This window comes from Typopeltis vanoorti, chromosome 18 (assembly GCF_054136105.1).
Source record: "Typopeltis vanoorti isolate ZY-2024b chromosome 18, IOZ_Tvanoo_1.0, whole genome shotgun sequence".
Lineage (NCBI taxonomy): Eukaryota > Metazoa > Arthropoda > Arachnida > Uropygi > Thelyphonidae > Typopeltis > Typopeltis vanoorti.
This window is the reverse complement of record NC_143566.1, coordinates 45,871,337-45,897,394: the sequence shown is the minus strand read 5'-3', so window position 1 is coordinate 45,897,394 and position 26,058 is coordinate 45,871,337. Positions and strand designations below refer to the sequence as shown.

Here is a 26,058-nt window from a genome sequence, read left to right as displayed (position 1 = left end):
GATGGCATAAATACAGAGTTCTGGAAATATGGCAGAGAATATTTACATCATAGATTCTTAAAATTAATAAATAAGTGTTGGAGGAAAAGTCAGGCTCCATCAGATTGGTTAAAAGCCAAGGCTATATCTATCTTTAAGAAAGGAGACAAAGACGATTGTGGAAATTACAGAGGAATCAGTTTATTAAATACAGGTTAAAAAATTTACAGTAAAATCCTGAATAAAAGACTTAGAAATATTTCAAACAATCTATTCTAAGAACAAAATGGTTTCAGACTTGGAAGGTCATGTATAGCAATATTTATGTGCTAAAACAAATTATTGAAAAAAGACGAGAATTTAATTTAGAAATTCATATGACCTTTATAGATTACGAGAAAGCTTTTGATAAAATACATAGAGAAAAACTATGGAATACAATGAAAAAACAAGGATATCCATTACATTTGGTACAAGCTATAGAGGGTTTATATAAAGATACAAAAATGCAGTTAGGTAATAAATTAACAGAAGAGATTCAAATAAATAAGGTGTTATTTCCAACTCTATTCCATATATATATTTATATTGATCAGATTATTAAAATATGGAAAACAACAATAAAACAAGGTATAGTTAACCAGAAGAATGTTATCAATACACTGCTGTATATGGATAATCAGATTATATTATAAGACAAAAGAGGACCTTCATAAAATTATGAATTAAACAAAATAAACCAACAAATACAATTTAAAAATTTCACAAAAGAAGACAAAAATCATGGCATTTAAAGATCGAGTTCATATTAGATCAAAAATATTTATAGAAAATAAAATAATAGAACAGATGACACACTTTAATTATTTAGACTGCATAATCACATATCTAAAAGATAAAGATATAGATGAAAAAAAATAAAGAAATTTCAGAAAATCTGTGCAACAATTAAAAGGACAGACACAATAAAAAAACAAGACAACAAACTCAACTAAAATTTTATAAAGTAATGGCCACTTCCACTCTATTATATAGTTCATATAGGCCATGAAGGCACACTTCTACTGTACTCCTTTGAGAACACAGAAAATTATGTCATGTATTAACTGATGATCTGGGGTTGAGAGCCTATTATCGTTTTACTAGACACTTCATAACACCACAGCTTATGCAGCAGAGGGTGATAAAATCAAAGGCACTTCTCAGCAGTACATAAACAACAGACACAGAGATCTTTTTCACAGATGAGATTTTCACCACTGAAGAGTCATTTAACTACCAAAATGATTGGATATATGCCCTGATGGTTGCACAGCATGTGCCATAGCACCCAGGATTCAGAGAGGTCATCACCCTGCATCAATGATGGTTTGGTAGTGGGTGACATATCAGGAGAATCCAAGCTGCATTTCTGCAAGAAAGGGTCAAAACCTCCAGCTCTGAACACCTGGTTTCATGGTATGCAGTGGACCTTCCAACAGGACTCAACCCTTGCACACAAGGCGAGGATCACACAAAACAGTGGTTGGAGGCAAACATGCCTGACCACATATCAGCATCTGGAAATCTTGATCCGAATCCGTAGGACTTCAAATTGTGGTCACAGCTTGAGAGAGTATCCTGCAAGAGATGACACCCCAAAATTGCCAGCCTACAGGTGGATTTGGAACAAGCAATGGTAGTGTTTATGTTGGATGGTGTACATGCCGCCATCAATATGTGGCCTCACAGACTTTGGGTGTGCATGAAGGCAAAAGAGGGACATTTCCAACATTGAGTACTGCAATATGCATTATACATGTGGTTTGTATGTGCTGAAAACTGTAAATGATTTACCGATAGATTAAAGGTTTATGCATTGTTCAAGTTGTAACAGTATTTATGGCTCGACTAGGTATAAAACTTGAAATCATTTCGAATTGCATTTGAGAATTTTGATATCATTAGGACAATTCATGAATACTAATTTTACAAAATAAAATGATACTAAAAAAATTGTAACTAACATCCCATAAAATGTGACTGCCCGATGCAGAAGCAGCATATATACAGTAAAGCTAGTTACTGCTGGTGGTTTATGGATGCGTGGACACTGTCTGCAACTAACGTGTGAAAGTTCTAAAGAAAATCAGGACAACTAACAGATGGAATCAATAGTAGAACTGTATTAAAAATGAAGATGAACAGGAAAAGAAGAAACAACAAAGCAAGGAAACAGGTAAGTCAGGAAATAACGAAAATCAGGTAAGTGACGTTGTTAGTAAAAAGAAAGAAGTTATTTGGTATGGGGACTGTATAATAAAACATGCTATAGATGAGAGAGTTATAACATCGAGTTTTCCTGGAGCGAAAATTAAAAATATAATGCAAGTAATTCAAAAACAGAAAAGAAAAGTAAACTAAATCATAGTTGTGGAAGGTACGAACGATTTAACTGGTGATAAGTTCAGTATGAGAGAGGACATGAAAAGGTTGCTGGAAGATGCAAGAGTGAAGAGTGAGAAAGTGAAAATCACTAGTATTTTACCTCGCTATGATAAAAATGAATTAAAAAGAAGGGCTATGATGGCAGACGATTCAATGCATAGGCTATGTAGAAGGAATAGATGCGAGTTTTTGTGAGTGAGTTTGAGGGAAGATTGGATTTGTATAAGAGGGATGGCCTACACCTGAATATGTTTGGTACCAGGAGTCTGGAAAAACTAATAACTGGTATGAGACCTAACATAGAAAGTCAGGGAAAGTAAATTATAAAGGGAGGAATGGTGTGAATGTGAGTGCAAGAGCGACAATGGTATATAACTGTGTTAATGACGAGAATAGGCTATGTCATGGAAATGTTGACGAGGCGAGAATGATTTCGGGTTTGTGTTCGTCCAGTTCAGACCTGTGTGCAAAGATGTCTACATGTTTAAGGCATTAGAGAAGAATAGAGATCTGCAAGATGTCCAACTGTGTCATGCAGATTGCAAACAAGAGTATACAAAAGAACATGCAGGTAGATTATTATGTCTGTACACGAATACTAGGAGTATCAGAAACAAAGGGGTAGAGTTTTGTTGCCTTAGTCAATATGGTGCGACCTCAGATTGTAGGAATTAGTGAGACCTGGCTATCAGAATCAGACCTACTAACTGGTAGTGTCATGGGTACAGTATTTTTAGGAAGGATAGACTGGATAGGAGAGGATGGGGCATGCTGCTAATGATATTGGATGACTTAAATCCAGTTAGAGTTGAGACCTATGAATGTAGTAATACAATACTACTAACGATATTTCATGCAGCAGTGAGTTTGTAGCCATCTGGTGTGAGGCGGAATCTAACAAGACAAATTACATAGTGGGGTGTTGTTACAGATCTGGTGAATCGGTTGCTGGTGATGAAGAAATGCATCACCAAATAGAAGAGGTGAGTGCGAAAAGAGTAATCATAATGGGAGAACTTTAATTATCCAAATATTGATTGGGTAGCAGTAGAATCTCATGAGAAGAATGAAATTGCATTTATTGAGCTGTTGTGGGACAACTTCCTCGAGCAGCATGTGACAGAAGAAACTCGAGATAAAAGAGTGCTAGATTTGATTATAGTGTCAGAGGGCATTTCACTCAAAGATGTAACTATTCTGCCTCCAGTTGGTGAGAGTGATCATGTGGTACTCACTTGGGAAGTGACTACGTTTATGAATGTTCCATTCAGAAAAAGTTACATACTGAACTACAAAGCAGGAAATTATGACCAACTGAGGAGTATACTGAGTTCAGTGGAATGGGATCGCTCGCTGGATGTCAAGAATATTGAAAGTGCATGTGAAGCATTTAAACAATACTTAAATAATGTGATATCAGAATGTGTTCCGAGAGTTCGAAGAATAAATAGAGTAGGAGTGAAATGGATGTGTAATCTTATTAAGCAAGAGATTCGTAAGAAAAGGATGATGTGGAAGGAATAGGATACGACTGATTATAGTTTGCATAAGGATAATGTCCGTCATGAACGTTATAAGTAGCAGGCTAGAATAGTCGCAACTGTTGTATGGAAAGCAAAGTCTGATTATTAAAAGAAACTGGCTCTGCGTGCTAAAGACAACCTACAAGAATTCTATCGATATGCTGCAAGTAAAAGAAAGAATGAATATGAAAGAATAACCCTTCTAAATCCAGACGGCGTGAGGGTTAACAGATGCAGAAAAGGTTGTTCAGTTAATGAGTGCCCATTTCGTTAAAAGCTATCAACCTGATGAACGCAACATTGCACTCACTGTTACCTCTTCACTAGATGAAGAAATGCAGATATGTGAGGCCAAGGTATTAGAGCTATTGCACAAACTGAATAAGAATTCATCAATATGGACTGATGGAATATCAGCACGTGTGCTAAAAGAGTGTTCAACTGAACTGGTCATTCCTTTGACAAAGGTGTTTAATATGAGTCTGAGAACAGGAAAGATTCCGCAAGAATGGAAGGAATGTATGATAATTCCATTGCACAAGGGTGGTGCAAAGACCGATGCATCCAACTATCGACCAATTAGCATCTCAGGAGTAGCGGTGAAGATTTTGGAAAAATTGGTTAGGGCCTGCATTCAGAAATGGGTTGATAGTGAATATCTACTTTGCAATGAACAACATGGGTTTACTAAGGGAAGGTCATATTTTAGCAACTTGCTCACATTCTATAACAATGTTACCATTGAACTAGACAAGGGGAATGGATACACCATGATACTTTTGGATTTTGCTAAGGCTTTTGACAGAATACAGCATGGCAGACTGCTACATAAATTGAAGAAAATGGGTCTAGGTTATAGAATATTAGCATGGATAAGAGGATGGTTGACTGACAGATATCAAAAACTGGTATATACGGGGGATCCGCAAGGTTAAAAGGTAACAAGTGGTGTACCACAAGGATCAGTGCTTGATCCACTGTTATTCAATATGTACATTAATGATATTGGGAAGGATTTGACAAGGGACATACAGTTACTTGAGTGTATTAAAAATGATATCAGGATTGTGGAATACTGATTATGAAGACAGATTCAGAATTTGTAGACTGTAGACACTAGCAAATAAGAGAAAGAGGGGTGATATGATTGAGACTTAGACTTCTGAAAGGGTCACACAGGATTTCAATTGATGGAATTTTTCAATTTATGGAGGGTGGGGAAAGGACAAGAGGGCATCCTTGGAAGCTGAGAATGAAGGCTGCCAAGAAGGGTATGAGGGCTAGATTTTTCTCTCAGAGGGTGGTGCATGATTGGAATGGATTGCCATTGGATGTTGTGAGTGCAAGCAGTGTGAATGAATTCAGGAATAAGTATGATAACTGGTGTGTGTAGTATGTGGCCTGCCTCGATGAGTCTCTGACTCCTTGGAGGTCTCTCTTAATAAACATCAAGTCAAGCTACAGGAGTATACACTACATTGGACTGTGTATAACTGCTTTGGTCAACTGTTGATCCTAGCCAATTTCTCTGTTGTTAATACCAGATTCAACACTCTTAAACCCTTAATTCCCAACGTCATGTCCAGTTCAGGCATTTTCTCTCTTTAGGCAGTATCTGTCAATAGTTGTATTAATATAATAGTTGGTGTGTGTAGTATGTGGCCTCCCTCAATGAATCGCTGACTCCCTGGAGGTCTCTCTTAATAATAATAATATTAGGAAGGAATTTGACATCATTAAATTGTGGTGTCATTTAATGTTCACAGAGTGAGAAAAAACAACAACAATGTTTCAGATGGAGATTTGGATTCAATACTACAAAATATGATGAAATCAAAATTAATTTCAGTTACTGCTCTCTCACAGTATTAATTAGGTGGAGTAACTTAGCTTCTATGAAGCTAAGTTACTCCACCATGATGGGTCACTGGGCATAACACATTGATGGAAAATGGGTAATGTGTGTAAAATTTGTTTAATTTTTTCGGTATTAGTTCATGTGACCTTTTCATGAAGAAAAATGAATTTTTGTAACAAAAAATATAGATATCTATAATTTTAGAAAAGTTCCTACATGTTAATTATATGAAGAGCCAAAGGCTTCAATTCGATGATATGAACTTATTTAAGTTAAGGGATATTAAATTCCCATATTGTTTCATAGCTAAATAAGAAACTCAGAGAGTTTCATGTTGAATATAGAAACTATATAAAGTTCGGAAAGTTCTGAGTTTCTTATTCGGCTATGTAACAATATGGAATATAATATCCATTAACTTAAATAAGTTCCTATATGTGTTTCCAGGACTATAAATTCTATCACTGGGAGATCAGTGATAGATTTATTTATTTTTTTTGGGCAGGGGGAGGGGGGAAGGAGAAGAAGAGGAGCATTAGTATATAGTTACAAGGACTGAGAGAATTATATAATTTTAAATTATCTGTACACATGATTAATATACATGAAATATCATATAATATTAGTGGAAAACTGATTTTTAACCTTCAACTGGTGTTGAAGACTCCTCCTTGCTAAAAGACTCTGAACAACATTTGTGCGATCAAGACAATCCATGCAATTAGTTCGAAATACTCCATCTTGTAAAGAATTAACTGAGCCATCCTTTAACATCATGAAGTACCTATTAAAAATAATATTTTTTTTCCATTTTAATTATAACTTCTACCAATAACAATCATGTTTTTGACTTATATAACTAAACAGTAAGCTAAGAACATAAAAGACATTCAGAAGCAGAAAAGTAAAAGTTCAAAAAGAAACATATGATAGTAAGCTATGATGCCTTTCCTATTTGTTACACACTGCAGCATTATCTATCAGCAATATATCTTTCAAAATAATTCCAAGAGGCCAAATAGAATCATATCCTGTCCTTCTTTGTTCTCTTTGAAATGCTCGTAAAAGCTTTTACAGCATCCAGGGAGCTTTGGCAAGACGTGGAAAACTCGTCTGTTATGATATTTCATTCTTCTGTCACATTATTTGAATATCATAAACATCAAATTGGTGTCCATTCAATCTCAATTTCAAGTATTGAATTTCAAATTTTATTATTATGGGCAACTCCAAGGAATCCTTAGACTCATCAAGGGAGGCCCAACATCATGTCAAGAACAACTATTCAACATTCACACAGTATCTATCATACTTCACCTTGAACTCATTTACAGTCATGGCACCCACAACAGACTCTGGCAGCTTATTCCACTCATTTACCACTCTCCAAGTAAAAACCTAGCTCTAACACCCTTGCTAACCACACTCTTACCAAGCTTCCATTGATAGCCCCTAGTCCTTCCACTACCAGTCCTATTCTCAAAAATATCTTCTGAATTAATCTTATAGAAACCCTTCAGTAATTTGAATGTCTCAATCATATCACTCTTTTTCTGCCTATCAACCAATTTCTGCAGCCCACAAATCTTCAACCTGTTCTCATAAGGTTCATTCCATAGTCCTGCTATCATCTTGGTCACTCGTCTCTGGATCCTCTCCACCTCCTCCCCATCAAGAAGAAACCCTGGCACCCATATCTAGGCACAGTAGTCTAGATGGGGTCTTATCAAGGCTCGATACAGAGGAACAATAACCTGTTTGTCTCTGCTCGTTAAAGTGTTTTTCAGCAACCAAGTGATTTGATGAGTTGATTTTGCCACTTTTGCGATGTGTCCCCTAAACTTCAACTCTCTATCCACCAACACTCCCAAATCTCTGGCCTCGTCAATCTCCTGGAGTACAGTTACACCAATGTGATATACTGCTGCTAATCTTTTCACCCCAAAAGGCAAAACCTTACATTTTTCCACATTAAATTGACATCCATTCTCCTTAGCCCAGTCCTACAAACAATCCAAATCATCCAGCAAAATTTTGACATCTTCTGCTTTCACTACTGCTCTACCCAACTTTGCATCATCTGCAAACAAATGCACAGTTCCTCACAGATACTTCCCGATATTGTTAGTGAACAAATTAAACAGTAGTGGTCCTAGAACAGAACCCTGTGGCACACCACTAATCACAGGCCGTCTTTTGGACTCTACTCCTGAATAAACCACTCTCTGATATCTCTTCATCAAACAAACTCCTATCTATCTCACCAACTCTATATCCATTCTCATATGCTGCAGTTTACTGATTAGAATTCCAAGTGGTATCCTATCAAAGGCTTTAGCAAGGTCCAGTAGAATCACTGTAAACCCGTTACCCTTATCCAGTTCAGTCGTCACTGTGTAATAGAACGTGAGCAAGTTACTGAGGCATAATCTATCATTCACAAAACCATGCTGTTCCCCATACAGTATCCCGTTTTCATCTATCCAATCTCGTATTTTTCTCCTATATGCAGTGGAAGTATTTTCCCCTCTTCCCACCTCCTTGGGACTAACCCAGACCCGAGACTCAAATTAAACAAAATGGTCAAGGGCACTGGCAATTCTTTAGCCGCTTCTCATACGACACAAGCTGGTATACCATTCAATCCCGCAAATGAATTGATATTGAGGTTTTGTAATAGACTATTCACGTCCACTTCATTTACCTCAATTACTATATAATTTGTTGGTGTTTCCATTTCTGTAATGTCACCACCTGGATGATATACTCTTGCAAAGTGCTCGGTCAGTACTGATTCGGTTACCTCCCTACCATTGGCATTCCTTAAAATCAATCTGCCGTATACATTTTTTCTTTTACTTGCAACATATCGAAAAAAACTGCTTGGGATTCACTTTAGCCTGCATGGCTAATGTTCTTTCATAATCCTCTTTTGCTTTTCTTACCACACTTGTTACCCTTCTGGCTTGGGCTTTATATCATTCGTGTGCCTGCAGGTCACCTTTCTCCTTAAATTCCTTCCACAGTTGTTTCTTTTTTTGCAGCTCAAGCTTAATGGTGTTATTCATCCATTTAATTACTACCTGATTTATTATTCGGACTCTAGGTATACAGTTAGCCTCTTGCAAACACTTCTTAACTGCCTCCCATGCAGTTTTACATGCCATGGCACTGAACCAATCAAACTACTAAGCTTGTCATACTTACCAGCCTGATAATTCTACATGTACCCTGTCTTAATTGTAAATTCCACACCTTTAGCCATCTCCTAAGTCAAGACCCCTATGATCACTCTCACCAATTGGTGGCAATGTAGTCATATTCGTTACAGCCAAATTCTCAGATGCAATTACTAGGTCAAGCACTCTCTGACCCCTAGTATTTTCCATTACATGCTGTCACAGATAGTTATCCCATAATAACCGCATAAAATCCAATTCCTTCCTCCCATGTGTACTCTCCTCCTTCCAATCAATGTTACCATAGTTGAAATGTCCCATAATAATTACCCTCCTTCCACTCATTTTTTCTATTTGCTTATGCATACTATCTCCACCATCTATTCCATCACCTGGTCTATAGCAGCACCCAATTGTATATTTTGTTCTGCTAGCCTCAATCTCACACCAAATAGCCTCAAATGTGCTCTTTTCTCTATCCTGCAGTTCAACTTCTATTCTCCTTGGCTGCAGCTCATCAGCTATCATCAATAACACCCCTCCCCTCATTTTATTCTCCCTGTCACTCCTGAACCACTATACTCTTCAAATTCAATCCCACAAGCTATAATCATCTTCAGTCAGGTTATTGTCATGTTTCACTAATGACAATAACCTGTCGTCTGGAAGTGCCAACCAAGGCCAAAAATTCTTCCTTCTTGTTCCTAATACTCCTAGCATTAGTATACATGAATTGCAGAAGCCCTATCACTACCTTGATGCCTTATACTAACTATCCCATTCTGATTTGTTGTCCTTCTTATTTGCTCGGGCATATTATACTAATTCATACACTCGACTGCCTCCCTAAGGCCTGCATATCTACTCCCCCCCCCCATAATAAATCTAGTTTGCCTGATTCTGCACATCCACTTTATTCAACACTTTTTCAAGTCTCCTTACACCGAACCCATTCAAATGCAAACCATCCATCTTATATAGATCCTTTCGCTCATCGAACTCGCTCCACACATCCACAAATTCCACACCACTCATCCTGCATAACCAGAGCATAAAGTCATTAGCAATTATGGCCCTCCTTCTAAACTCTTCACTGTCATACCGCGACAACAGACTAACCAACCTAAGTCTCTCACTCTTCTCTTTTGCTACCTCAAACAATTCCTTCAGGTCCTCTATCATAGCCATTTTATCTCCTTTCAAATCATTCATACCTGCCACCACTATCATTTCTTTCACCCTTTGCTTTTGCTCCCTAATAGACTCGCTTATGTCCTTAATGGTCGCACCAGTTGGTACGATTTTGTCAAACTCTCAACTATCACACCTCGTACTAATGAATCTCAGTACAGCACTCGCTGCTTCATTTTATTTAGATTCACAATCATACTCTTATTTTTCCTATTATATTTTTGCTGTTCAGTGGCTGGTACACTCGGTAGACATTTGTGCATACACTCCAGCTGCTGCTTTGCCCTATGTATCACTCCACTCAACCGTGCAATCTCACTCATTGCATCTATCTCATCTTTTTTATTATCTGTTAAACCATTCATTTGTTCTGTATTATTATCTTTATTCTTACTTTCAATGCCGCCCTCACAGCTCTCTGGTACCACCTCGCAATTTCTTATCATATCACTATTTTCTACATTTTGATTTTCAACAACAATATCACACTCACGACCTGAAACACACTTTCATTCCTCATTTTCCTTACACTTTCTGCACACATTCACTCCACTATCATCATCTAACCAGACTCCAACCGCTCTCCGCAAAGCATACATCTCGCAGATAGTACATTGAATAATCTCCTTTATGTTACAATTTTTGAACAAAGATGGCAAACTGGCAGCCATTATTTTCCTTCTTACCGGAGCCAGGTGCACGCTATCGTATCTTATCAAATTAATAATTGAAATAACACCGACAACACACAAACAGACACACTAAGATACGAAAAGCAAACAAAACTACATAAGATTCGAGCAAAATTGTCAATGATAACTTAAAATAACACCTATCTTATCAGGAGCTCTCAACAAACACTACACACCACGAGGCCCTCTAGCGAATTCCGATTTACAACAACAGTAATACATCCATTATTGTTATTATGATTAATGAGAATGCATTGTGCACACATGTATATATTCACTGGTTTTCATACATAGGTCAGGGCAATTATGGTCTAAATCATTATTTTTCACTCAATATTCAGTAAACATTTTTTTTTTTTTATCATTTCCACATCCCATTATCACTAATAACTTCAGTTTAGGAAATAGGTTTATCATCAGTCCATAGAACAGATGACAGTAAACCTGGTAACTATCTTCAAGCAATCAAATGTCTGAGTTTTTCCTCATCACACAAACAGTATTGAACAATATCATGCAAATCTCCCCCCCCCCCACATACACACAAAATAAGTGTGCTAATTATGAATATTATCAATTTCTTAAACATTTAATTCATTTGCTAATAAATTGAGCATTCTGTCCACCAATTTAGGGATGCTGGTTGTTTTTGGTCATTCATGTTGAGGATTTTCTGATATGTTCTCTCTGCCTTCTTTAAAATGCTTACACCATCAAAATTTTATGTACTGGACAGAGCCACATCCTGTAAGCTGTTGGTAACATTTCATATGTTTCAGTGGACTTTTTCATCAGCTTTACAAAAAACTTGATAATGATGTTTTGTGCAATAATTCTTTGGTTTCTGATGTTGACATTAGACATGAAGCACAAAGAATGTCCATATGCAAAAAAGAGCAAGAGCAACTTAAGGCTAACAACATTGGTTATGGAGACTGCCAAGGTTACACTTGTGCTTTCTAGCATCAGACCTTATGTTTCTTCCACCAGAGTGATACTCAGACTGCATATATATATATATATATATATATATGTGTGTGTGTAGAAAATATTTTACCTTGGGTATAATGAATGTTAAAGATACCAAGCTATTTTAGGCCTGGTTTTATTCCATTTCCCAAGTGAGCAAACAGACAAACAGGTCAAGTTTGCACCTGCAAGTGTTGCAAGTCTATCTGACCTTGCACGTAGTGCAAGACCAAGGAAACTCATGATAAAAGTAGAATAAGCTCTGATCACTAATCTGAATATTTACCCTTAATGCAAAGCACATCTCCTGGAGGAGATGTATGATGCTTTGTATTAAAGGCAAGGGGCCACTACCCAGACCAGTTTCAACCTCTATTGAGGTCTCATCAGTGGGAGCCAGGCTAGAAATACCAAGATTTTAGTAATACAGAGCTTATAAGTATTTTACCAGAACAAGTTACCATAAGGTGTTTTAACCTTATTAAATAAAAATCTCAGGAGGAGATATAAATGTAGAAAGTATTTTACCTTGGATATAATAAATCTTAAAGATACCAAGCTATTTTAAACCTGGTTTTACTCCATTTCCCAAGTGAGCAAACAGACAAACAAGTCAAGTTTGCACCTGCAAGTGTTGCAAGTCTAGCAGGACCAAGACAATGGGCATGTTCAGACAGGCAAGAGCTACATGTGCTAGCACATAGCGTGACATCATAAATGTGTCCGAGCCAACTGCTCGATCGTAGCGATCGCCATTTGCTACAAATTAAATTAATTTGTAGCGATTAATTTTCGCTACAAAGTAGTGCTCTGCCTGGCTGATTGCACCCAATGTAAACTGACGTTTTTTGAGTATCGACATATGGTTAGGGGTCATTTGACCTACAAAATATTTCTTTTTACTTCTATGTTTAGATAGATCGTTTAATAAAAAAGAGCCGCAATTATTCATTCAAAGAGTCGCAGGTTGCCGACCCCTGGTCTATACTGTTGTATGGTGCAAAAACTTGGACCTTGAAGACAACATCAATTAAAAAAAAAAAAACTTGAAACCACTGAAATGTGGTTATACACACAAATGTTAAAAATCCTATGGAGAGCAAAAACATCTACTCAAGAAGTACTGGAACAAATGGGGAAATCAAATGAACTTCTAGATACCATAAAAAGAATAAAAACTGCATATCTTGGTCACCTACTTCATAATGAAAAATACGATTGAGTATAAAAGGAAGATAAATAGAAAAAGAGGACAAGGAAGATGAAGAAAATCTTCTCTCCTTGCTGGCAGACATCAGACAGTGGACTGGCATGAGCTGTGAGTGACTGTTCAGAGTGGCTAAGGATCGCTCCAAATTTTCCAAGGTGGTCGGTCATTGACCTTCAATAGGATATGGTACTTGAAGAAGATAGAGTTAGCAGCTGTTAAGGTGTGAAGTAGTGTTTGCAAAAAAAGTACAAGTCTTTTGGCAGCTGCAGAAGCTATAGTTGAAAGGTGGTTGTGCTAGGAAAGATAGGAGGTGGTCAGTCCAAGAAGAGAAATCTGATTGTGTTTGGATATCTCAGTATTACTGAGGTAAAGAGGAGAGATGCGAGATCTGTCTTGCAAGAGATCAGATAGGACTGATTTTTGGTGGCATTGAAGTTTACAAGGTTGTCCTTGCCCACTAGAATACAGCTAGGAGATCTTAGTTCAGGTCACTGGTCTTGATAGATCTTAAGCATTACTAGGTTTTTCAAATGAAAAAGAGGAATGGAGTGTATTGTCATCAGCAAAGTTACGGATAGAGTAGGAAATCTGGGAGAGCAGGTCATTTATATACAAAAGGAAGAGAGTGGGTGAAAGAACAGAATCCTGGCATACTCCTGCATTAGAAGAGTAAACCGTCCACCATGATACAAAGTGAGCGACCAGTGAGAAAATTGGAGATCCAGTTGCAGAGTGTGCAAGGTTGACGATAGGATAGCAGTTTGTTAAGTAGGCTCCTCTGACAAACCCGATCAAATGCCTTTGAAATGCGAGTTTCTCCAAATTATTCTATGACTCCACAGCTGGGCGACGAAAGCAAGATCAGTTGGTTGTGATTATGATCTTCTCCATAATTTTAGATAGAACAGAAGTCAGAGCAATTAGACGGTAGTTTGTTGGTTGACTTTTAACACCTTTCTGGGATGGACTACATGTAGGTCTGTTTCCATGTTGTCTGGTAGATGCTAGCTGAATAGGATAGATTGAAGAGACAATACAGGATAGGTGTTAGTTCTAAGGCACAATTTTTTAACCCAATAGGTGGGATGCCATCAGGACCACACACCTTGTTTGTGTTTAGGTTATTAAGGATTCTTCGGATTTCTTTTTGTCAGAAGGCTATGTTTGACATGAAGAGAGCCGTTCTTGGTGGAGTGGAGGAATGATAACCTAGGTAATCAGTGCAGGCATTGAAAGAGAATAGTGATGCCAGTAAGTTGACCTTGTCTTTAAGTGAGGTAACTGCAGTACCATTCAGATGTGAGAGTGGTGGAGAGTTGAATGGACAGAAGTTGCACCCAATGGCCTTGACATGGAATCAGAAGGAGTGACTGCCATTTGAGCAGGAGGCAAGATTGGACCATTTCTCCTTTTCAAAGTCTGACTTGGATTTGGTGATGATTCATTTACAACTGCTGCTAGCTGCAGGTCAGTCAGATTTAGAGTTTTGGTCTCGAGTCATTCATTAATGTAAGCAAAAGTTTTTTTCTTTTACAGCATTGACACACTTTTTTGAGATCCAAGGCTTCGATGGTGGCTGAGAATTTGGAGTGGTATAAGGGACGAAAGCCTTCATTCCTGTGAGGATGATTTCTCTTATACAGTCTGAGCAGGTGTTTGGATATGAACTGAAACAGTAGTCAGACCATGGGAAGGAGGAATACAAGTCATGGAGGTCTTTGCAGTTGGCACCCTAGTGCCAAAAGACATGAGACTGTGAACTGGTAGGAGAAAGTTGTTCTGTGGCAAAAGAGAATTGTATGAGGTTGTGATCCAAGTTACGAAGAGAACTTACAACCACAGTATTCTTGGATGGGGAGCTTGTTAGGAAGAGGTCAAGTGTGTTGGCAAATTGGAGGGGTGTTCAGGTATTCTGATAGGAAGATTGATGATTTGATATTGATCAATGCTGATGGCAAACACCTCAGCATCTGTGCCTTCTTGATTGGTGAAACTGAAGATGGGGAACCGATATGAGGTTGTGGGCATTGAAGTCACCAAGAAGGATGGTGTCACTATTGAGATATTTCGACTGCAGAAAGTCAAGCTTTAGATAGAGATAATTGATGGGGTGAGAGTTGTTGATGATTGGAGAGTGATATAGAGAGTAAAGAAATTTTGAGCCGTAGCAGATCAAACAGTGAGATTTAAGGATTTGCAGTCTCTGGCATAGTATGTTGGTTCTGATGAATGCACAAGGCCACCCTTGTGGCAGAAAGAACTGTGTAGCATGTAGTTTGAGCAGTTGAGGTGGACAGTGGCTGTTGGGTTTCTGATAGGAATAGTAATTCTGGTTTATAACTATAGGTGGTGGTATTGCACATTGTTTATATTTCTGTTTAAGCCATGGATGTTAGTGACGTGGATATGAAAACTTTTTTTTTTTTTTTAAGAATTAATAATGTTAATGGGTTGTTTGGTTGTATTATTATTCTTTTTTTTTTTTGTGATATTTTGATTGGATTTTTGATGTTTGTTATGGTTTCTTTTAACTATTTTTTGTAGGAGAATATTTGAGATCTGCAGTAAAACTACATTTCTTTGGTTTGTGGTCCATTGTATTTGGTGAGGAGAAGATAAAAAGGAAGTGGGACATGCTGGGAGGTGAAAGACTTTCAAACATACTGCCCATACATGGCCTCAACTGTTCCCCTTGCAACCACAGTATTTGGTCTCCCTCCATTCGTGAACTGGAAAAATACACAGTTGCAGGATTTGGTGATTGAGAAACCTCCACATTCATTACTGACTGGTTCGGTCCCATGGAGTAACCAGCGACCAGCCTGCGGAACCACTTTACTGCTGTACTCGTGAAGGGGGGGGTGCTCCTACAGTGACATTGGTATGTTATTGAGGGTATCAGATTCATTTCATGCAGGTAGAGCAGGGTGGATAGAAATCGGAATCCTTGCTCTAGCAACCAAACATGCTGCAGCCACTACAGATCTCTAATAAGCAAGGTGGTGGTATTTCACTTTGTGATGAAAGATATCTGCCACCTAGAGATCTTATTGGCATTTCCTCCAACTGGGGAAGGTATACCATATTTTTCACCATTTAAGACCCTTTTTTTTATATACCTAAAATTTATCTGAAAATTAGTATGCATGCTATAAGCTGAATGCATCTTATGGTGAGTCTTATACAGCAATGTGTTTTTTATGTTTGTGCAGTTACGATGCATCATTGCTTATCGATAGAAATCGATAAGCAATAGTTGCACAGTCGTTAGCAGTCACACATTTAAACTAGTCATCAAAACATTATTATATTTAATTTTTTTCATAAATGATGGATTCTACAAAACAGACAATGCTATACCATTGTATTTAAGCTTAGTGTGATCAAGTATGCAAAAAAAGAATGGCAATACAGCAGCAGAGCGGCACTTGGGGCCTTTGCCTACAGAAACAGTGATACAAACTTGGAAGAAACAAGAAAAGCAATTAATAGAAGCAAATTCTAAAAAACAATTTCCACAGAAATCTGGCAAAATAGCCAGAAATTGAAAATGAATTAAAAACTTTGATAATGGGTCAAAAAAGATTATGTTGCTGCATATCTACAAAAATGATTATTCAACAAGCAAAATTATTGGCAACAGAAAGAAATATCAGTTATTTTACAGGGTTGCCATCGTGACGCTTTAGATTTATGAAGAAAAATTATTTATGTATGGATGCAAAAACGAAAAAAATCAAAAAATGCGAGAGGAATTCAAATATAAAATTATTGAGTTTCATGGATTCATCATAAATGCTAGAAAACAAGACAATTTTGAACTTTCACAGATAGCTTATATGGATGAAGTGCCGCTGACTTTTGATGTGCCCTCGAACAAAACTGTTGATTCCAAAGGTAAAAAAAATATTACTGTTAAAACTTCTGGTCACAAAAAACCCACTATACTGTTGTTTTGTCGTGCTCTGCGCATGGAACAAAATTGCAACCCTTTTTAATTTTTAAAAGAAAAACAATGTCTAAATGAAAACTTCCCAAAAGAGTTTATATTCATATTCATACAAAGGGGTGGATGGATGAGGAAGGGATGACGTTATGGATAGAGAAAGTGTGGTCTGGACATCCTGGCAGTTTACATCAGAAACTGCTTTGTTAATATGGGATCAGTTTAGGTGCCATAAAATCAAAGCTGTAAAGTATGAACTTCGCTAAATGAACACAAAAATAGCTATAATCCCAGGAGGACTCCCCTCCATGCTTCAACCTTTAGATGTATCAATAAATAAACCATTGATAATGTTATAAGGATTCTGGAATGTTGGCTATGGAGAGAAAGAGGGGTTAAAAGAATGTAAATTACTGAGCTATACAGATAGAAGGTAAAGAGGTGATGTGATAGATACATTGAAGTTAGGGGATTTTATGAGATTAATAGTGACAGTCCTTAGTGGTTGTGTATGAGTGTGGTAAAGAGAGGTGTAAGGGATAGATTTTTTTACATGGAGAATTGTGGATGAATGGAACACATTTCCAGAATATGAACTTTTTTGAATACCGAAAGTGTTCTAGATTTTAAGGTTAAATATGATAAATATGTTAGTTAAATGAACTCCCACAATCAGTCTGCTGACTCCATGGATGGTGTGATAATAATAACTAATGTACAGAGACTCTGACAATTATTATCTTAAACGGGATGTTGTTTTATATGTTGCTCCCACCCCTGAACAATTTTACATTTGTACTGTTAACTGGCCAAGAAATTTTTTCCCATTTTCATTAGCTTTATATAATTTTTTCTATTTTTACTTAATTTTTTTACATAATTTGGAAATCATTCTCTAAAGACCAAACATGGAAATGTTTTTCATACATTGTTGATTGTGTATAGTATATAAATTTATTATGATTATTAATTCCTGATCATGGTAGATGAACTGATACTTCAGGTTACTTAAACCATAATATCTTTGATGTAAAAAATGGGTTGATCACACACATTAAGGAAAAACATTCTTTAGTGCATATATATATATATGCATATATATATATTATATATATTATGCAGCTAAAGCACTCTTGTCAATGTGCCTGCCATAACTAGCTCATCTCACTTACTCTCTTTTCTGTATCTTATTACATATCTGAAATATGCATGCACAATTTATATGAAGATCAATCTGCGAGTTCATATTGCAGGTATAAATTAACAGCTGTTTTAACTAGGGATAGTGCAGGTGTGGTATGTAGATCTGCTCACTTTGTTAAAATAAGTAAAGGTTTTGTAGTGGACATTGCTGTGCTTTTATTTACTGGTGATTGTGTTAGGTAACGTGAATATCGTAACATTCAATTAAATATTAACAAAATAAAAATATTTTTATAGTATTTAAAATGTCAGCAAAGAAGAGAAAGATAGAAAGAAGAATTCATTTTAAAAATTTTATGGAATTTACAACTGTGTTAAAAAACTTTTTTATTATCCCGACGTTTCGATCTTCACATCAAGATCATCATCTGGAGCGTACATAAATATACAGAACAAGCTGAGTTACATCATTAACTGTAAGCTAGAGAAACAATGATTTGATCACATGTTATTCTACTGGCGTGACCTCTGGTGAAAAAAAAAAAAAAAACAATTTTTTTTTACATCAAGCTAAATTCTGTTTTTACAATGACAGGAATAAACATTCTTTTAGATGGTTTTCTTTCAGAAACAATTGGTGTCCTATTTTTAGTATTACAATTCCTATTTTTGATTTACAATACTGGATTTTCTACAGTCCTGTTTATAGTTGTTCTTGGTGAGGAAGGTCGAATATATACCTTCCATATGTTTGGGATTTTTAAACCATCATTGTTGTTCAGATTGGGGTGGTTGCTCATAATCTTGCAGGCTTCCTTGAATTTCCATTCATACCATGTTCTAGTGTGATGTAGACAGCTGGTGGTTTTCCAGTCAATTCTGTGTAAGGTATTCAAGGGCATGATCAGAAAGGCCAGCTTCACCATAATTATTATATTTAATGTGTCGTTTATGTTCTTTTTGTCTAATAGGAATAGTGCGTCTTGTTTCTCCTATATATGGTATGTTGTAAGTACAATAAATCCGGTATACTCCAGGGTGAGCTAGTGGAGGGAGTGGGTCTTTGGATGAGTTGAGTAAGTTTTTTAATTTTGCAGGAGGTTTAAAGGTGGCTTTGAGGTTGTACTTTTGTAGTACTCTGTTTATTTTGTCTGATATTCCTTTAATGTAGGGAATGGTTATAGTTTTACTGTAGTCTGGTTTGTCTTTGTTTTTTATTGTGGTTTTGTAGAGAATTTTGTTTATAGTATTTTGGTTGCATCCGTTTTTTTTGTAGGTTATTACTGATAATTTTAAACTTGTCTTTCAGTGCCTGTTCACTGGAAGAAATCGTCTGAGCTCTGTTTTTTAGCGTGTTGATGACACCTAGTTTTTGTGTTGGGTGGTGGTAGGAGTTTATGTGTATATATTGTCCCGTATGTGTCGGTTTTCGGTAAACAGTGAAGGAAAGATTGCCCGAGGGAAGACGTGTGACAAGTGTATCTAGAAACGGAAGTGTGCTGTGTTTTTTAAATTTCAATTGTGAACTGTATGCGTTTGTGTTGTTTGTTTAGGTGGCTAAGGAATGTGTCTAATGTCTGGCGGCCATGGGACCATATCGCAAAAACATCGTTACCGTATCTAAGCCAGACTTTGGGTTTTAGAAGGGAGGAATCTAGGGCAAGTTGCTCAAAATGTTCCATGTAAAAGTTAGCAATAGGGGGGGATAATGGCAAGCCCATGGCTGTGCCTTCTTTTTGTAAGTAGAAGGCGTTTTGCCATACAAAACAACCCGACTGTAATACATGCGCAAAAAGCGCCGTGATATCTGGAGGGAATTTGTTTTGTAGGAGAAGGATTGTGTCATTGATTGGTACATTCATAAAGAGGGCAGAGACGTCAAAACTGACTAATAAATCATCTTTTTCTAATGTAATGTCTTTGATGATGTTTATGAAGTGTTGTGTGTTTTTGATATAGGAGGGGGAATGACCTACCAACTCCTCGAGTGTTGTCGCTAATTTTTTGGCTAAGTGATATCACTTAGCCAAAAAAAAAAAAAAAAAAAAAATAATAATAATAATAATCAAATAAAATGCAATAACACATAATTATCTTAGAGAGTTATCTGACAGGGAGTTATTGTGTTGCTATCCTATTAATTTTTGAAGCATTTTGAAAGAATGTGCCAGGGAGTTTTGTATGCCAGGAACATTACATTGAGTATAGTTCCAAAGGATTGGAAGGAAGGCAATTGTACCACTTCATAGGGGACAAGGATATATATATATATATATATATATATATATATATATATCATCTGTAAGGATATGTGCCTTGCATTTAAGGCAATCAATGTGAAGTTATTAGCTTCTATATACAAGTAGCCCAGTTGTGAAGTTACTTCATGTTCAAACTTTGTTTGCTTACACTTGGATAAAGGATGAAACCAAAAATATAATTTCTTAGCGTCTTTAACTTATAATTCATAAGGGAGTTGAGCATTGAATTATAGGCCAATCTGAGTGTGTCAGGATGTTGTAGTTTAACCCTGTGGAGATTGCGGTTGAAAAAATCGTAGCTTAGTTCGCGTGTATCCAAGATATACATTCTTTACTAGTATATGCTGAAATGCAATAAAACTTAAAAAAAAAAAAAAAAAAAAAAAAAAAAACACTGCAAATATAATACACGATGGTTTATTTATTTTTAGTTGCAATCTAGAAATTATTGAACAAAGAAAAAAAAAAACAACTAAACCAATAATACTATACTGACATTGGAGTTCGTGGTATCTCTCAGATACAATTTACTATCAAATATCACTTTCACATTTGACTCTATCATTCTCATCATCGGACTTGTCCGCACGGTTAGCCTAGTGGCTGTGCGCTTCGCAACCATATGACTGGGGAAGGAGTGTACCAGGTTCGATTCCCATCGAAGATGTGACGAATTTGAGGATCTTCCTCAGCCATAGTCAAGATAGCCAGTCTTGGGCATGGGCAGTAGGGTTTTTTCCTGCCAGTTTATCTGGCATTTTTCATCCTGCAAGCAGGCAAACTGGCCCCATGAACACACACGGATCTACAGCCATAAATACTTAACCCCCATGAGGGGGCTCAACTCGTCCCAATAGAGACGGGGGAAAAAAAGAGAGGAAACTCCATACGAATAAATCATCGGACTCGAGTAACATTCGCTGAATCTCTTCAACATCTGATGATGGATCATCCAATTGATATATTTTTCCAGTCATTTTCAACAGTAAATTAAAAAAAAAAAAAAAAAAAAACCTAAACCAATACTATACTGACATCAGTGTTTGAGGTATCTCTTAAATACAATTTACTATCAAATATCACAAACATTTACATAACACATGTTAAACTAAACTGATGGCATAAACAGTGTGGAATATCACTCATAATATATGTATGCATAGCTAGTCATGACCTCAAAGCTATAACTGGATATGTGTAAGAATATTTATATTAAAACAATTTGTTTGTATTTGTCAGATCAGCTGCGACCTCCGCAGGGTTAAGTGTTGGAGAGGCTAGTGAGAACCAGGATCCAGAACAGGGTTGACAACAGTGGTACTATTATTATTATTATTACATAATACCTCCAGGGAATCTAAAGATTCATCGAGGGAAGGCATTTACTCTACCAATCCACCAATCGCAACTACCTTCATCATATACATCAACGTCATCTACCACCGAAAACCACCACTAGTATTTTCACAAACAATCATAAACATCCAGGCCCGGTGGGATTCGAACCCACAGCCCTTTGGCTGGAGAGCGGATACGTTAACCACTCGGCCAACCAGGTCAGTTAGCTTAGTCTATCCATAACACTGAACTTAGGTTGACAACCTTTCATCATGGGTTCACATTATAAATAAGAGTTTACGTTCTTCTTTTCATTTTGCGATAATATGGATTGTTGCGCCCATGTAGGGGTATGTTAGAGGTGCAACAGATTTGGTATACGCCTGAATGGGCAAGGGAAGGAAGGAGATATTTAGGCAAGAGTTTAGTATACTTTTTATTTTCATTGGTGATTTAAATGTGGCCTTAATGTTGTACTTCTTTGGGTATTGTCTATTCTTTTAGATAATCTTCGTATATGGGGGATGGCTATGGTCTTACTGTAATCGTGTTTTAGATTTCATTTTTGTGAAGGATTCTATGGATTGTTTTCTTATTATAGCTTTTTTTTTGTTTTATAAAAACATCTTTCTTATTACTTCAAATTCATTTTTCAGAGAGCACTCTCTGAAAAATGAATCTGACCATAGCCCTCTGATGAAATAAATAAAAATACAATAGAATTATATTAAAGATAATAATAATGATAATAAAATAATAAAGGGCTGCTGATTTAGTTTTTTTTACTAAGTTAATTATGTTTATTGCATTTTATTTTATCATTTTTTTTTAGAACAGCTGTTACTGGGTAACAAGAATACAAGTAAGCAAAGAAGGAGAGCTGGAAAGGTCTAGTAAACTACTGAGTTAAGTTCTCTAATCTCAGAAAAGTTTTTCATATGCATCTTTGACCACTGTTCAAGGAGGAACTGTGAAGTTAATAATTGAAGGACAGTATAATATATCAAGCCTTCATATATATTCCAAGAAGCAATGGAATCTATTGTTTGAGTGATTATTCTTCAATGCCTACTTCAGCAAATTGAAAGAAAGATGTGTTTAAGGAAACCTGTTACTGAAAAAAGACATATGCAATTATATTAGTTAAGTGAGGCCTTTTAACTGTGAATGAATTCTAAGTAATTTGAGAGATAAGGCAGAATGAACAAATGAATGAAAGAGTGAAAACAGTAAAATAACAGAATTAACTAATGGAAACAAAAGAACAAAAATGACAGAACTTTTAGTAATGCCATATTCAGTTTCTTTTGCAGTATGGTATTTAATGTTACTTCCTTAGAATTGATTTTAACTGTGAGAATCAGTGAACGAAAGAATTTTCTTTGAGTTCATATAAAGAATTCTAGAATGGCCATATAGTTAGTTATCCTATGTATTTAATTTGAATTTAAGAATTAGATATATAGAATATTTGAATTAACTGATTGTAATTCCAAAAAGAGTATGAATGTCAGATCTTTTTGGAGAGAATTACTTAATACAGAGAATTGTATTTATTGAATATAATTTTATGCTTACAGAAGATATTTACCTAATTAATTTTATAACTGAGCTTCATTCTTTGAATATACACAACACACTGATTTTGAAGTCACTGCATCCTGGTTATGAATCTGAAATATTTTAACCAACTAAAATAAAATTATAATATTATTATCTTACTCCATGACTGACTATAAATATATAAGTTGGATATAGATGGGGAATAAATAGTTGGAGCAATGAAGCTTCAAATATAACAGCATTGCTTTTATCAAGACTGTTGTAATACAATATTAGTGTATTGCTTGAGGAGTAAGGAGCTTGCAGTTCTGAGAAGGATATACATCTATTTAATGCCTTTTTTTTTTTTTCCTCACCTACTATAGCATAACATCCAAGTAAGGTATCTGTTGAGGAGACAAGGAAAAATTTGGAACATTCAAGGACACAATCAGTGAGCAATCTGTTTGTCAAATTTATAACTCAGTCATCATGGACAGAGTCAAATAGCAGTTAGGTATTGCAACAGTAAGAACGTACATTAAGCCATTTTCAAGCTTGGTAACCTAAGTTTATTTAAAAGGATGTCTCTTAGTTTGATGTTTTAGATCTTTGGAACCAGACCAAGATTCTTCATGCTCGTAAATTGAAATTTGATTGTCTCTGTTCCTGGAAACTGTGAAACCTTACGAAATCATCCAAACCTTAACTGCTCTGAGTGTACCAATTTCAAAGTGTTTGAAAGTGCCTGCCATTACCCATTATTAACTGCCAATAATATATATACAGGTATCCCTTGATTATGCGATTAATTAATCCCTCGATGTCACCACGTATATCAAAATTGTGTTAATCAAATATAATAATCAATGATAAAAATTACAATTCATCCATGATCAATTACTGTATTAATAATTCATTTGGTACTCTTTTAGGAAAGATAAAAAATGAATGCAAAGTAAATGTTTAATAAATGCTTGTATTTACATTAGTTATTGCAATTTTTTTTATCAAAAAAGTTATCAAGAGTTGTTTGAACAACTTTAGTTTTTACCTATTAGCATAAATTCTATGATAACAAGCAAAATGACTCTCTAGACCTCGGCAAACAAGCATTCTTCGATTAACATCTGTATCCATAACATGCTGCTTAAGCAATTCTAAACTGCGAAATATTCCATCCAGTTCTTTGAATGTTATCTCCTTTGGAACCTCATCTTCACATTCATTTGTTGTCTTCATATGTGCATTGTTGTTCAATTTCAAGAAGATCGTTGTTGCTGAAATCTTTTGAATTTGAATCCAATAATTCTTTAATATCTTCTGCATCAACACCATCAAAACCAAGGTCCTCACCAATTGCAATGATTTCTTCAACCACGTTGTTCACAGGATTTTGAAAACCACCTAAGTCATTAGAGCATTCTGCAAAAGGTTTTACCAAACAGCTGTCATGCAGCTAGAAGATAGCTGCTCCCACGAATCATGAATGTTTTCAAGTGCATGTTTAATGTTAAAATTTTCCAAAATTCTTGGAGCCTAATAGCATTTTCTTCCATTGTTGTTTCTACTCCCTTCGAGAATGTCTTTTTAAGAAAATAGGCTTTAAAAGTTGCAATGACACCCATGTCCATGGGTTGTAGCAATGATGTCATATTTGGTGGAATTTTGGTAAATTTAAAGGTACATTAATTAAAACTTGTGCCGCATATATATAAAGGGATTGTCGCAATTAATTTCACAGTGTTAAGCAAGGGATACCTGTATAAATATACCTGTATATATATATATATATATATATATATATTTTATTTTAGTTCCCAACTTTAATAGTATATCAAGCCATGAGCTAGTAAGCACATGCCACGTGACTTATATATTGTGATTCACATTTTATGTGTAGTTAACTGATCTTCTGTTCTCTCCCTGAAGATGTGGATGTTAGGCTAGATAAAATACACTGTAGTTTTTAATACATTCTATATTTTTTTTCTATTAAGCTGTGTAAGTGTTTAACAACATATCTAGTATACATGTTCCTTTAAAACTTCTGATCTTGGATTTGGTCATCTGAATTTCTTGGGTTGGGGATGTTTAAGTGTTGGAGAGGAACAAGAGGCAACTGACCAAAATGGTCTTTGGAGTACTCCCTATGAGGATAAAATGGAGGTTTGGATTATAAACCTTCATTTTCAAGTGAAAAAGAGAGGACATGATAGTAACATATAAGTCACTAAATGGGTTTAATAGAGTAGATGTTGAAGAAATTTTTCGTTATATGACAGGAAAAGAGAGAACAATGAGCGTGGAAGTTTTGCAATGGCATGAGGATTAGAATTTTTGCTTGGAAAGTAGTAAATGAGTGAAATGAGTAACCAAAGGTCATGATCAATTTGTTGTGTGTGTGCTTTAAGAGTGAACGAGCTTAAGGAGAAATAAGACTAATGTTAGTGTGGTTTTCCTGCAATAAGTTTTCAGGAGGGAACAGATTATATTGAACATATCTGTGCACAGTGAATCTCTCAAAACATACCAGATAATATAATAATAAAATGTTAAATAATACAAAATAAAATAATCACAAAAATTAAGGTTCAAGTGCCTATTACTTTCAAATATGAGTTTAAAACTTTTATTAACAACTGCAGAGTTTATAATCCATTTACCATAATGTAAAATCATTTATAGGAAAAGAGTTAAGTATATAAGTATAGTCTACTTAATCATGACCAGAATAACAAAACAACTAATTAATTATATCCACCAAAGAATCAAGTTCCAAAAATTTGCAAACAGGTAT

At 35.9% G+C, this 26,058-nt stretch overlaps 1 protein-coding gene across 5 annotated transcripts in view; it reads right to left on the bottom strand.

Annotated features, from left to right (window-relative positions):
• The window catches only part of Sac1 (phosphatidylinositol-3-phosphatase SAC1), a 359,287-nt gene that overhangs the window by 111,011 nt on the left and 222,218 nt on the right, over nt 1-26,058 (bottom strand). For all 5 annotated transcript variants that reach the window (XR_016549855.1, XM_090408681.1, XM_090408682.1 and 2 more), the window contains exon 13: nt 6,433-6,571. Coding sequence is in view for 4 of the 5 variants with exons in the window: in XM_090408681.1 (XP_090264807.1) it covers nt 6,433-6,571 (139 nt within the window). In the remaining variant the exon portion in view is untranslated. The remainder of the gene's footprint in view (nt 1-6,432; nt 6,572-26,058) is intronic.